A 15769-nucleotide genomic window follows, 5' to 3' on the forward strand; every position below is an offset into this window, starting at 1 on the left:
AGAGCATTCAATAGAGTACTAAGACCTTTCTTCAGTTGACTATCATAATAGCTTGAATAATGGTTGATTGAGTAAGCTGCCATGCAAAGAACCAAGTAATCGAACAAGTGCTCACAATCAGGGAAGAAAATCTGAAGCATTTGTTGTATCTAGGGGAAAGTTATTTTGTGGCAGCCAGGCTAGTTGCCTACCTGAAACCCATATCCCCCCTTTTATTTATCTAACAAATTCCTGACTTCCTCTGGGGCACTAACATACCCAGGTAGAAGTGGCAATGTGAAACAATTCTGGCCAAAAGCAAGCAGAAGTTACTGGGTGGAGTCTCTGGGAAAGCATTTCAAAAGAAGTCAATGTGGATGGAATTTGCCTTTTTTCTTTGGTTTTTCTCCCTTTTTCCTATCTAGAATGGTTATGTGATGTCAATATGCAGGAGCCATCTTAAGACTATGAGGATGAAGATTACATACAAAGGAAGGCACAACAGAAAGACTGAGGAACACTAGACCTTGGCTTATTATCTCTGGACTTAGTGTCTAATGAGAAAAACTGCTAGACAAAACTGATTAATGTAAAAATGGCTATTGGGTTGGGTATTCTCATTGCCCTTCAAATCTCTCTGAACTTAGGCTATGTGGAAATAAGCATGAAAAATGGACCAAGAAGGCATTCTTCAAATTGAAACGCTTTTATTAGAATACTAATAATTGCAGATAAAAGGAAACCACACACATGGGAAAGGGAAAACACTCAGAAATGCTATTACAGATTAGGCAAATTAGAGAAAAATTTTCTTCAATGTATAGAAAATGTAAACATTTGCCCTGGGATTCCTCACAGATAGCACAGTCCACAAGGACTTATTTGGACCAAGAATCTATCGGAGTCTACAATATAACCTCTATAATGTCTCTGAACTTCCTACATTAAAAGTTAAAGTTCCTAGCACACCCAAAATTTTCTATGAAAAAAAAACTAAATAGTTCCTAATCCAGGCAACTGGAACATCAACTGCTACATGTGGAAGCAGGCACTGAGGCATGCTGGTCTTCCAACGAGTTTCCACTCACTATGCTAATAGTATTTACATTTACCTTGACAGAGATTACAAAAATATACATGGTATAGAAAACCCCAAGTTGAGTCTGGGATGGGAAATTATATAGTTCTTGCTCATCAAATGCTCCAGAGAAAGACATCAAGTCAGTCGCTTGAACTTAGGGAGACAGGACTAAGAAGAGGCCCTCTTCTGTTCAGAAAATGGGGACTCATAAACTTCCATGGGTGGGCAGGTACAAACCAGGTGCTGGTCTCCATAGATGTCATCAATCCGGGCAATGGTTGGCCAGAATTTGTTCTCTGGTTTCACAAAGGGCTGCAAGGGACAAAAGATGGAAATGTTCTGGGGTATTCTGAAACATTTCTCTTGGGGAAAGAGAAGACTGCAGTGATGTCCCACAGCCTAACCCCAATAAGTGCCCTAAAGTAGAAGGTAAAACCCACACTCCTATTTTTTATTGCAGCTTTATTTATGGTAGCCAAAATATGGAAGTAACCTGTGTCCAACAGATGATAAAGATGTGTATGTATATGTATGTATACACACATGTGTGTGCACACATATACACTGGACTATCACTCAGCCATGAAAAAGAATGAGATCTTGCCATTTATGACAACATGGGTGGACCTAGAGAGTATTATGCTAAGTGAAATACATCAAACAGAGAAAGACAAATACCATATGATTTCACTTACATGGATCTAAAAACACAGAAAAAAGAAACAGACCCATAAATACAGAGAACTGATAGTTGCCAGAGGGGAGGGTGTGGGGGATGGGCAAAATGGGTAAAGGGGAGTGGGAAATACAGGCTTCCAAGTATGGAAGGGGTAAGTCAGGGGGATAAAAGGTACCACATAGGAAATAGAGTCAATGTATTGTAATAGTATTTGTTATGGTGACAGATGGTAGCTACACTTGTGGTGAGCATAGCATAATGTATCAAGTTGTCAAATCACTATGTGGTATACCTGAAACTAATGTAACATTATGTGTCAACTATATTCCAATACAAAAAAAAGCTATAAGCCACCCCTTCATTATTGTCCCCCCAAATCCAACTTTTGACTCTTGTCTCCACCCTGCCAGACTATGGAGTACCTTTTTCACGTAAGACTCAGAAAGGAAACAAAGACTGTATTTGGTGCATTTGGGGCGACAGTAGAAATTTGACAGGGACTCCTATTTGGTCTTCCTCCACTGTGTACCCAGTGGATTCCCAAGCCTATGGCTGACACTCTGACCTCAGAGCCCTGAAAGCCAAAGCCTGTGCTCTGCATCACTTGTCATGACCTATTTAGGAAAGTGTCCCGCATAGGGGTCCCTTGGGTGGCTCAATGGGTTAAGCATCCAACTCTTGATTTCAGCTCAGGTCATGATCTCAGGATCATGAGATTGAACTCCATGCTGCTTGTACCTCTCCCTCTGCTCCTCCCCCCACCCCCCACAAAAGCTCTCTCTTTCTCACTCACTCCAGTAAATAAATAAATAAAATCTATATTTAAAAAAAAAGTGTCCCGGGGCGCCTGGGTGGCTCAGTGGGTTGCACGTCTGCCTTCAGCTCAGGTCATGATCCCAGGGTCCTGGGATCGAGCCCCTCATCGGGCTCCCTGCTCAGCAGGAAGCCTGCTTCTCCCTCTCCCACTCCCCCCTGCTTGTGTTCCCTCTCTCGCTGTGTCTCTGTCAAATAAATAAATAAAATCTTTAAAAAAAAAAAAAAAAGCGTCCCACATAGAGTTACTATGTAGCCCCATCAGATGGGTGATGGCCCCTCATATGCACATGAACACTCTACTACCCGGCACAGGCAGCTTCAGAGGAGAACTTACAAGTGGGAAAGCTGCCACCTCTCTGGAATAAGGCCGATCCCAGTGGGAGGACGTGACACAGGTCAGGGAATGTGGAGACATCTGAAACAGACACAGATGGGAAAGGGATCAGAGAGAATACTGCCTTCTCCTCCTGTGCTTTGTTCAGCCAGTGAGCTGATGGAAGCCCAGGGACACAGCGTGGTTGTTTTGTTTAATTTCAACTTAAGGGGGAAAAAATGTTGATAGGAAACTTTATTGTGAAATATTTCAAATATCAGAAAGTTATGGTAATATATTAGAACATCTACCACCCAACCAACATAAATCAACATTTTGTCATATTTGCTTAATCTTTTAAAATAAACATCGCAGAGGGGCACCTGGGTGGCTCCATTAGTTAAGTGTCCGACTCGTGGTTTTGGCTCAGGTCATGATCTCAGGGTCCTGGGATTGAGCCCTGTGCCAGGCTCCATGCTTAGCCAGGAGTCGGCTTGAGATTCTCCCTCTCCCTCTGCCCCTCCCCACCCCAACTTGTGCTCACTGTCTCTCTCAAAATAAAGAAGTCTTAAAAATAAATAAATAAATAAAACAGGGGTGCCTGGGTGGCTCAGTCGGATGAGCATCTGCCTTTGGCTCAGGTCATGATCCTGGGGTCCTGGGTTGCTCCAAGGGGAGCCTGCTTTTCCCTCTGCCCGCCCCCTCTCCCTGCTTGGGCTCTTTCTCTGTGTCAAATAAAATGAATAAAACAATGTTGCAGATACATCTGAAGCTGCCTATATATCCCCTCCATCTCATCTCTTACCCTACTCCCCGGTGATAACCACTATCATGAATTTGGTGTTCACCATGCTGATTGTTTTTATACTATTACTGCATATATGCATAAACAGCATATAGCATAGTTGGGCACATTTTAAAATCTTATCATCCTGTATTATTCTCCACTTGTTTTTGTAACTCAGTATTATGTTCTTTAGATGTCTATTGCCATTTTTAAAAATGGCCTAAATCCTTAAAGAATCAGCAGTATCCACAGAAAAGAGAAATAATAATAAGCAAGATGCCTTCTCCTGCCAGCCACTGGCCTGGGTACTCCACCTTCAGCTGGGCACCTTGGAACTTGCCTGAGCTTCCCCAAGCATCTCAGACTTGTTCTCTGGCTTGGGGCCATAATAGAGCAACCACAGTCTTCACAGTATTTTCAATTCATGACCCCCCCCCCCCCCCGCCCCAGCTTAATAATGCCTGGACCTAACGAGAGACTTACAGCTCACAATAAACATGTTTCAGATTTTCTCCAAAAATAGGCCATAACATTATAAAAGGCCAAGTACCAGTTAGTTGTTCTAAGAGATAACTACTCCAATATAAGAACTTGTCTTTATCCAGAGTTTGTGAGGTAAATAATCTCACTAGAGTGCATCAAACAGAGACATAGAATAAGAATAAGAGTCCCCAAATAGATAGCTCTTCAGCCTCTGCTCCCTCCTTTGGCAACCAGTTGGGTGCACGTGGGAGGTATACCTCCCACAATGACAAAACAATTACATAAACAAAATTAAAACATATCTCAAAACATCCACTTTATACTTGAGTAACTGCTACTATGTTGTTCAAGAAGATTTAAATTTGCAAGCAATGAATTTGTTCAGAAGAATGGTCTTAATCTAGGCAAGAATAATCTCACCTTCTGATGGGAGTTCAGGGGTTGCTGGCACCCTGTCCATACCCAGTCTTCTCTATGGGACATTTTGGATAGAGTACCAGCGCCTACACACCTTCAGTGGATTGACCCTGGGGTCAATGCGGCCCTCCTCGATGTCAGCAATTTCCTGCCGAATGCTGATCATGGCATCACAGAATCTATCCAGCTCTGCCTTGTCTTCTGACTCAGTGGGCTCAACCATGAGAGTCCCTGCCACCGGCCAGGACATGGTAGGGGCATGAAAACCTGCAAAGCAGATAGGGGGTCTTGTGTCACTAACCTTGACCTCCCCAATTTAGAAGAGACCCTCCCCGTTGTGTCAAGGAAATCACTGGATGAATGTGCCTAGTATATAATTTGCATATATATATGGATTCATCTCAGCACTGTTTATGCAAGAAAAAAGAAAAACTTAGGAAATAAACTAACATCCAACAACAGAGGATCAGTTAAGCAAGTTTTACAGACACTTCAAATGTATGTAAATTTATATTTGCTAAATTGGGTAAACATTAAAAAATATTAAGTCAAAAAAGCAAGCTACATAATAATGATATTCCATTTTTATTAAAAAAAATGTGACAAAGTGTTTATGTATATATATCTTATGAAGGAAGACACTTTGAAGAATAAATACTAAAATTTTAACAGGGGTTATCACCAAAGTATGAGACTAAGATTTTATTTCACTTTGATTTTGTTTTAGAATCTATAATGCTTGTGTTTTACTTGCAATTAAGAGAAATTGAAATATCATAGGCTATCACAAGTTAAATAACAAGATAGCAACCATAAGCCTGAAGTGAGTGTTACTGTCCCCATTTTATAGATGAGGAAACTGAGCCTTGACCATGGGAAGCCTTTTGTCTTTACACTGAATACAGGCTGAAGGTATTTCTGTTTCCAAAAGTTTTCATATGTAAAATGACACATGCTTGAGAGAGATTTCCTGGACAAAAGCCAAAAACAACCTTTTCCCACTTCTTACCCTTTTTCTATGAAACTGTGAAATGATGACGAACAGCCCCAAAATTGATATATCTGTCAGTTAAGTTTAAATGGGTCCCAAATTCTGATCTGCATAAATCACATGGCGTGCTTTAGGGTCGTGCCTGTGTGCTTTAAGGGATTGTCTCCTCAACATGTTATCAACATTTTCAAACAGTATATTGAAAAGACTATAGAGTGAAGACCCATACACTGTTCACCTAGATTCTACAATGATGCTCTGTTTGCTTAATCACATATCTATTCAACCTTCCATCCTATTTTTGATGCATTTCAAAGTATGCTTCAGTCATCAGTACACTTCTCCCTTAAATAGTTCAGCATGCATATTATGAACTAGAATTCAATATCTCTTCACATGTATTTGTGATAAAATTTACATAGAGCAAAATGCACAGTTTTGACAAATACATAGAACTATGTCACTCAAACCAGAAAAGGATATTAAAAAAAAAAAACCAAAAAAAAACAAGCTAATCTCATTACCCATTAAGTCCAACCTCAATTCCATGTGTGAGCAAATTCAGCCCAACATAGTCTGCTGTAGTGGTTCCCATATCTTAAAACCATCAGTTGTCTTAGGAACACAGATTCTTGGATCTTCACCCTGATTCAGGAAGTCCAAAGTAAGGCTCAGAAAGCTATGAGTCTTAAAAACTCTCCCTGTGACTCTTATCACTCACTAAGTTTGGAAACCTCTGCCCTAAGGCAGTGTGCCCCACATCAGGCTGTTAAGACTCATCTGCGGGATGCTTGTTAAATATACAGGTTACGAGGCTTCTCCCCTGGAAACTTTGATTCAGTAGGTGTGATTAAGAATCTGTGTTGTCATTCTCAATTGCTATTTTGGGGGGTTTTGGGGGTGGTTTTTGTTTTGTTTTGGTGGGTGTGTTTTTACTTAGCCATTCATTCATTCATTCTCTCACATTTTTTTCAAGTGTATTTATTTAAGTAATCTCTACACCCAGTGTGGAGCTCGAACTCACGACCCTGAGGTCAAGAGTCGCGTGCTCCGCAGACAGGCAGCCAGGCACCCCATTCTCTCATTTACTAAACATGTAAGTTCTGAGGTGCTTACTAAGTGCTAGGCACCTGTACAATTCTAGACTTGGGGCAAGTGTGGCAATCACCCTATCAAACACCAAAATAATGTCAAGTTTGGAGACAGACCAAGACTTGGAAATACTGGGTCGTGACTTGCACTACAACTCCCTCCTCGCCCGTCCTCTCCCTCCCTGCAAATGCTGCCGCCGCCACACATGTGATGTGGACAACACATCTCAGAAGTGAAGCTAGAGCCCACCTGAATCTCCATCACTCAGCCATTAGCCAGGAGGCCGAGTCAGGTCATGGGAGCAACCAAGAGATTTGGAGGGAGTAACTGCTAATTTCATTAATGAAAACTTTCCCTGGCTTTCCCAATTATTATAACTCTGCCTAATAAGATCATGCATCCAGGAGAGGAATGAGCCACACATGTGGGACTCCCATTATGATGCAGTTATTAAATTACTGAAGCTTTCACTTTCCTTATTAAGAGAAGTTATTCAAATTATTAAAATTCAGATAGGACTCCACACCCACTGAAAGGCAAAGTTCTCCCCACCTTAGCCTTTCTGAGAATTGAAGCGTCTTTGATATTATTGATAATGTCACTAAAGCATGTATTTCAATAAGGACTGTGCTGAATGAACATCCACTAATTCATAAGGGCCTGTGTCTTTCAAAATTCTTCCAGGAAAACTGCACTGTCTTTATGAAACCATATTCCTGTGGTGGAGGAAATTCTTCCTAAGGTGAAGGAAGCCTATTCCTTCATCTACAGAAGCAGCTGAAATAGCTATGCCATGACTGAGGTGCTTATAAAACTCAAATGCCATTGGTCTTAAACACTTCTACAGGTTACCTGCTCTACTTCCTTCAAGATTACACCAATTGATCTCTTCATGGACTCCTTTGTTTACCAAGAGTGGAACAGGAGTAAGAATTTACCAGAAACATAGGCAAGACAACACCAAAAAACAAACAAACAAAAAACCACAAAACCCAAATAATCCAATTAAAAGTGGGCAGAAGACATGAACAGACATTTCTCCAAAGAAGACATCCAAATGGTCAATAGACACATGAAAAAGTGCTCAACATTGCTTGGCATCAGGGAAATCCAAATCCAAACCTCAATGAGATACCACCTCACACCAGTCAGAATGGCTAAAATTAACAAGTCAGGAAATGACAGATGTTGGCGGGGATGCGGAGAAAGGGGAACCCTCCTACACTGTTGGTGGGAATGCAAGCTGCTGCAGCCACTCTGGACAAAGTATGGAGGTTCCTCAAAAAGTTGAAAATAGAGCTACCCTACGGCCCAGCAATTGCACTACTAGGTATTTACCCAAAGGATACAAAAATACAGATTCAAAGGGATACCTGCACCCCAGTGTTTAGAGCAACATTATCTACAATAACCAAATTATGGCAAGAGCCCAAATGTCCACCAACTGATGAATGGATAAAGAAGATGTTGTATATGACATATTATTCTGCCATAAAAAAGAATAAAATCTTGAGATTTGCAACAACACAGATGGAGCTAGAGAGTATAATGCTATGCAAAATAAATTAGTCAGAGAAAGACAAATATATGATTTTCCCGTATGTGGAATTTAAGAAACAAAACAAATGAACAAAGGGGGGAAACAGAGAGAGAGGCAAACCAAGAAACAGACTCTTAACTACAGAGAACAAACTGATGGTGACCAGAGGGGAGGTGGGTGGAGGGATGCATGAAATAGGTGCTGGGAATCACAGAGTACACTTATCATGATGAGCACTGGGTGATGTATGAAGTGTTGAATCACTATATTGCACACCTGAAACTAACAAATACTTTGTGTTAACTGTAAATGGAATTAAAATTAAAAACTTAATTAAAAATGTAAAAAATAAATGAAGAAACACAGGAAACAGCAACCATTTTCTTTGGGGTTTTTAATTCTATTAACTACAAAGACTTCTAGGATGCCAATGGATTCAAGATATATGATTTAATATCTTTTGAAGGGTATTACCAATGCACTCATAGGGCAAGTGTTTTCTCTATCATTTTGAAGCTTGCCTAGAACCCTGGGCTCACCGTTTAGCCTACGGATCAGTTTACTATGGTGCCTGCACATTTGGTTTGTGCCTTGAGGAAGTGGCCCATAGCCAGCATGGAAGCTGCATGAATGTCAAAAACCTAAGTTGCCCTAAAAGCAGTTCTCCCACAAGGTCACTCACCATAATCCTGAAGCCTCTTGGCCACATCCACAGCCTCAATATTTGCAGACTTTTTGAAGGGTCTTGTATCCAAAATAAATTCATGAGCCACATAACCTGGAAAATTTTTTTAGCTCAAGATTAGCATCAGCTTGTTTTACCAAAACAAATGAACAAATAAATCAGCTTAAATCACATATCAACGAGTACCAAGAAGCCATGATCACTTGGTAAGTTTATAGTTGGCAACAAAGACCTCGTCTACTTTATTAATAAGTATAACTACAAAGATAATTGTAAAATTAAAAATGTTTTTAACACGTCAGGCCAATGTGTCACAACACACCCCGGAGCCAAGAGGCTGATGGGAGGTGGGACTTTGGTGCCAATGCACTGCTGAACTGTTTGCCTGGAGATTTCCTGAGGATGAGGTTTTTTCTACCCTGAGGTTATAAAATCTACTTCCAACAGTTAAACATGTCATCATAGGCCTGACCCTTTTATTACAAAATATTTCTAGAGCTAAAGATCCACTGATACTGTTTTCAGCAACTCCGCCCCCAGCATCAAATAACTTCCTCCTGCGTGTGTGTAAATATATAGTGAACCTAGACCTGTAAGGCTCATACATAATTGTATGTGATTCTTCAAAGGCGCTCTTGAGGTTTTGGTTTCAGGCTTCAAGCTGAGAATTAGAAATTGGAGCTGTCAAACACCACACCACAAATGGAAAGAAGCTGAAGAAGCCAAAGGCCCTGGGAGTCCGTTCTCTTTGCTCTAGTTTGTAAACTGACAGCCTCCCCCGGCCCAGGCTGCTATCTAGCTCCCCAGCATGAGCTGTTTGATCCCCCACCCATCAGCAGGAACAAACCATCAACTCAGTCAGCATTTTCATAAATAGAACATTTCTGGGGGCTTCCAAATTCCATGGCCCACACAACTGATGAGTTTCCTTCCAAGAAAGTATCTGCTCATGAGATAATAATGTACTCCTTCTTCTTAACCTACTTTCCTGACTCTCAGCAAACAATGACTCTACTTACAGATACGTGGAGCAGACATAATTCCTCAAGCCTAAGAAGAATAGCTCCAGTCATTAATAGCCCCTGAGATTGTCCGGAACTGCTCTGCTTCTTATGTAATGAATAGATAAGAAAGGACTGGTTTTGTTAGAAAATGAAAGTATGAGAACCTGAAGCTTTAAATATACTGTCACTGAATATTTTTTAAATATTCTTTCTAACAGTGATGGGGATTAAATTTGTAAGAAGTGGGATTCAAAAGGAGAAAGTTGTATTCATAGCTAGGTAGTCAGGGGGAAAAGGTACCTAAAAGGAACGACAAGTTGGAATATTGGGCGGGGGGGGAGGAATGGTGAGACCATTTAAGTCTAGGAATCCTAAATACACAATTGTCCCTACCCCATTTTGGTAGCCCAGCCTCAACCTTTGACCTTTCTTCTCTGAGCCTCTGGCTGCCACCGCAGCACCGTGACGGTGACACAAGAAAGAAGGCTAATGAAGCTCACTGCTCTGAAGGATGCTCAGTGGGCAGGAGGGGAGGAGGGACACATGATGGAGGAAAGGAGTCACTCTTGCTGGCAGACAGAGGGCAGTCTTCCAAGGAGAAGTTCAGTCACGCAGAGCCCAGCCCAGCACTGCTAACACAAAGCCTGCGTCTGCAGGGCCCCCACCACAGCCAGGCGGTTTGGGAAGAGCTCCATTTTCAAAATGAGGTTCAGATGTTATTTTCTAAATCCATATCCTAACGTGTTCAAATGGAAACGGTGGAATTTCAGCATATTCTTTCTGTACTTAAGCCCTGAAAGGGGTGAAATGGAAACTTGGTGGCTGTTAGAGGCCAGATGCCAAGATGTTCGTCTTTGTTTACACTTTTTAAGGAGAAAAGATAGAAAACCTTCTATGGCATATGGTGAGTCAGGAAAATTTGAAGTAGAGATTATATAAACTGATCAGCACAAGTTTTAATTTCCTCTGAGTAGACGTTCCTGCTGGGCCTAACCATGACTATAGCGGAGAGTCTGAAAAGATACCAAGTCAAAGGAACAAGGAGGGGATGGTGGCATGATGGAAAAGCAAAATAAAAGTGGCTTGGCTCTAAGCTTGGAACATCTTCCCTCCCGCTCCGCATCCTCAGAGTGATTGCCTAGAGATAAACGGAACCCACTGGCTAATTACTCTATAATGCTTAGGTGAGCAATCAGGGTTTGGTCAAGCTTTTCAGTTACAATCCAGGGACCATTACTAATAGAATCAAAACTGAAGGTTTCCCTGGAAATGAGGTCGGGTGGGTGGGGCCTCTGGCCTCAGGAGGGTCCCTTCCTGGCCTGGGATGTGAAGGCCCATCCCCTGAGGCCCATGTCTACCCATAAAGGCAACTGGGAAACCAATTCAGGAATAGGAATTTCCAGGCAGCATTAGGTTTGTCTAAGGTCAAAAAGGGATAGGCATTTAAGAAATTAAAACACAAATAAAACACTGGGATACTAATAAAGTTGCCTACTCCGCTGACAGAAACTCCATTTAGATCAAACAGTGAGCTTAGCCTGCCAAGAGTAGACATCTGTGAATTTTTTTAAATTCCTCCTTTAAAAAAGGTACCATCTTAAAAAAAAAATTCTCAACTGGATGTCTTTCAATAAATAAGAATTTATCATTAAAACAAACAAACAAACAAAAGGTGTCATTTTACCTGAGGTAATTCCTTTCTTTCCTCATCTGAAATACTACTGCTTTTCCCCCATCCCAATTCTTGCCTGTCACTTCCTTGCTTCACAAAACCATAAGCCTCAGTGGTTTAGCTGGTATTTTCAAATCTCTCAAAAGAAATGGTTCATAAAGGGAAGCCTGGAGTTCATTAAAATTATTGCCTCGTAGTCATCTGTAATTCCAAAGTCTTATATAGAACTAGTAAATATGATTAAGATGAATAATGGTCTTTTAATATTGCCATTAGACATCTTGGACTACAATGCGTTTATTAAGAACATTTCTATTTTGGGCCCTCAGGAGGTACAGTGATAATTCTTTTTTAGGCCCTAGAATACTCAGCTTCAAATTATATAATGAATGTGTTTACCAGACCAAACATGAGACAGTTTTTTAATTTCATGAACTTTGGGATTGGGTAATAAAGTCTGTAATCACCAATATATCTCTGCGTGGGATGAGAAATACAATTTATTATTTGATTCTGGGATAAAATGTCAAAACAAATGGAAATTGCATCTATCATTCTGTGCTGCAAATCCCCTAGGACTGTGAGACAGTCTCTGCTTAAAGCAGTCACTCAGATGCTAAGCACATGGTACGCACCTGAGTAGGCTTGCTTGTTCAGTTTCCTCTCTGCTAGACCACCACCATACCCCACATGCAGTCCCGATCACACACATTCTTGCTTTAAAAACTAAACTTCAGATTGCACAACTGTGTGAACACACTAAAAATCAGTGAATTGTACATTTAAAGTAGGTCATTTGTATGGTATGTGAATTCTGTCTCAATGTTTTCAAATAAGGTTAATCATAAGTAAATTTCAAATACCTTAAAAAAATAAACAGAAAAAAACCCTAAACCTCGTCAATTAAAGCAAAAAAATCATTTTTCAACCACAGAATGGCAAAGATACTTTGTTTTTGGTTGATGGTGTTTTTTTCAGCCTGACACTTGGTGTTCACTAGGCCCTGGTGTGATGGTCACTTCATATGCTATTAGCATGAAATAAACTGTTACAAAGTCTCTGTGGGGACAACCAGGCCACACATACCAAAAGCCTAAATGCATTCATACTCTGAAATAATAATTCCTCTTCTACAGCTCTAACCTCAGGAAATAATCAGAAATGTTTTTTAAAAATCTAAATAAAAAAGATATTCGTTGTAGCAAATGCAAAGCAAACAACTAGGAGGAAAACACAATTACCTAAATCCTGGTATATCCATATAATAGAATCAATGTAGCTACTTTCAAAGAACATTTAATGACAAGGGGAAATGATCACAATATAAGATAAAGTTAAAAAACAGGACACAAACTGTATTTGTATTATGATATCATGGTCTAAATGTAAGATAAGAAGAAATACAGCAAAATATTAATAGTGGTTATGTCTGCTTGACGAAACCATGGATCATTTATGTTTCCTTCCTTATGGTTTTTATTTTCCAAATTTTCCACGTTGGGCATATAAAAATTACTTACATAATCAGACAAAACAAGTATTTAAACTAATCCTAAAGGCCGATACATAAGCAGAATGCATTTCACAGGGCAGGAGCTATATTTGAATGAATTAATTAGTAGCTCTTGTAGATTCTTTAATACCCACCTCAGAAGCATTTTATTGTGCTGCTTAGAGACATATTGCCCACAAGTTTCTTTCCTAATCTCTGGGGAGCATTCCTAACCAGACCTACTAGTTATTTAGCTCTTTTCTATTTTCAAACTACAAAACTAATCCTTTGGATACCTATTTTTAAGGCAAGACCAGCCTTTAAATTAAAGATCACAGATGTAGATGTGTACTCCGCCTGAGCTGGAGAAACAAAGAGCCCAAGAGAGGCCTCATTCTTTCGGCCCATGCTGCTTACTGACTGCTAACTCTCTGCTCCAAGCTCCAAGTCCCCATCTGTCCCTGTCTGTGACTCTGTGCCCGCAGCCAACTTGCTGCGTGTCTCCTCCCATCACCTCCAGGATGACTTTGTTCGCCCACCTATTACTCCCTCTATCGTTGCTTCACTCTCCCCTCTTCAACTCCTTTTCTCTGGCAGGTGAGTATCATGTTCTTTTCTTATTTCAAAACAAAACGGCATCCTATTGGAGCAGGCCCCACCTGTCCCACTGCCTTCACTACGAAACTCACCCAAACCATGAATGCCTCTCCCTTCTTTTCCCCACCCTCAGTCCACTTCTCAGCTCATTTCCATTTGGCATCTCCCCTATCATTTTTGCCCTAATTCTTTCAAAGGTGACCAAAGTGTTCCTAATTGTTAAAGGCAGGTTTTGTTTTGTTTTGTTTTGTTTTGTTTAAGACTCCCGTCCTAAGACCAGTCTGTCTCTCCCGGTTGTGCAACACCGCGTACATTTATGGTGGGCCAGGAGTGACTGACAGGTATGGGTGCTGGAGCATGGAAGCAGGCACAGTCTTTACCCTGCTCAAGGTCTGATGGACAGAGCCAGACAAGAAACCGAGTGGGAGAAATCCTCAGTAGTGGAGGGAGCAAAGGAAGGAGAAGTTCTCTGTGCCAGGGAAAGGAGGCTACAGGGATCAGATGAGGCCAGAACAGAGACAGACAGGGCAAGCAGGGGCTTTTCTCCGGAGAGGCACTGTGACAAAGGCTGCAGAGGCTCTAAAGCTGCCTCAGGCATGGAGCCCGCCCTCATCAGGTACCCCTTTTCTGCTCATCCCTGTTAATGTAGCCATCTGCTTGAGGGGTTTTGCTCTAGTTTCTCAAAACTCTTTTCTTGGGTTTCACCATTTTGAAGAGTCTGCTCCTAGATTCTGTGCCCAAAGCCAAATTTCTGCAAATCTGTCTGGCTCCGTCGCCTCCCATCACTTCCAGGGTGACTTTGTACCCCCTTCTATTATTCCCACAATTGCACCTCTATTATCAGCATAAGAGGCTTACCTAGAATCGCTCTTCACACTCAAATAATCAGTAACTAAGTCCTATTGATTCTACTTCTAATAGGATGTTCATCCCCTGCCATTTTCTTAATGACTTTACCATTCTCTTAATCCTGTCATTCCCCTGCTCAAAAAACCTTCCATGGCTGTCATCTGGCTCCAGGGTAAAGATGAGAGCCTTCTGAGACCTTCAAGGCCCCAAGCTGCCTCTCCAACTTCATTCTTATCTGCTCCCCTTCCTCCTATCCCATCCATCAACCCCCCAAAGCCTCCCACCACCTAGACAATTCTGGCTTGCTGCAGTCTCTGTTTACTGAGGTTGCTCCTCTCCCTTCCAGGCTCATCTCAAAGGGCTCCTCCCAGAAGGCTCTCCCAATTATTCTGCCCAGTCTGAATTACTCCTCTTCTAGAGGCATTCCCATAGCACTTTGGGAGGTAATGAGCTCACGATATTTATGCATACATCTCTCAGTGGTGTGGCTCCTTGTTGACCTGGGCTGTGTACACTAACTGCATCACACAGCCTTCCAAATAGTGATACTCCTAAACTGTTCACTAAATAGAAGTTATTTCCAAAAAATCTATGCTTTTCTCTGGTATATGCTAAGAAACAGAAGTTTCCTACCCACTGCAGAAAACCACATCTACTAGGTCAAACTTTGTCAAGAAAAAACCAAGATGATGGTAAACTAAGGTTGATACTTGCCTCTTGCACCCCGGAAAAGGACTCTGTAGTGTTTTTCTAATCGCTTGGCCATGTAGTTGGCATTTAATATAGCAATTTCTGTGGCCTGTTTAAGGCCCTTGCCTCCCATCATCTGCAACAGAGAGAAAAAGAGTCATCAACCACAGAATAGGTAAACCCAATGGACACTAACCAAAGACACCCCCAAATAAATCCCACCTACAAAGGGAGTCAACCCACTATCACTCTGGATTACAGATGGGCATAAAATCCCAACAAGGAGGTCTGCCAGTCTTCTCTAAGCCTCAAATAAATTTTGATTTTCTCCTTGGAACATAACTTTAATATTTCTTATAAAAATAACAAAGTAGTAACATAAAAGTAACAAGGAACAAAATAACAAAGCTTACAACAGGGCAAAATTGACTGCTGATAATTGTGTTACCTAAAGAGGAAAAAGAATAAGAGACTCTTAATCACATGAAATAAACTGAAGGTTGCTGGAGGGGAGGGGGATGGGGTAACTGGGTGATGGACACTGGGGAGGGTATGTGCTTCAATAAGCACTGGGTATTATATAAGACTGATGAATCACAGAC

The 15769-nt window shown here is 41.2% G+C and overlaps 1 protein-coding gene across 1 annotated transcript in view; it reads right to left on the reverse strand.

The window, feature by feature from the left end:
* Positions 1-669: 669 nt before the first annotated feature.
* Positions 670-15769, reverse strand: part of GLDC (glycine decarboxylase) — a 101714-nt gene continuing 86614 nt past the window's right edge. The window contains exons 21-25 of the mRNA XM_021682409.1: positions 15192-15303; positions 8861-8956; positions 4650-4822; positions 2890-2970; positions 670-1372 (exon numbers count right to left, since the gene is read on the reverse strand). Of these exons, the coding sequence (XP_021538084.1) occupies positions 1229-1372; positions 2890-2970; positions 4650-4822; positions 8861-8956; positions 15192-15303 (606 nt within the window). The 3' untranslated portion in view covers positions 670-1228. The remainder of the gene's footprint in view (positions 1373-2889; positions 2971-4649; positions 4823-8860; positions 8957-15191; positions 15304-15769) is intronic.

The sequence above is a fragment of the Neomonachus schauinslandi genome, chromosome 13, assembly GCF_002201575.2.
Source record: "Neomonachus schauinslandi chromosome 13, ASM220157v2, whole genome shotgun sequence".
Classification (NCBI taxonomy): Eukaryota; Metazoa; Chordata; class Mammalia; order Carnivora; family Phocidae; genus Neomonachus; species Neomonachus schauinslandi.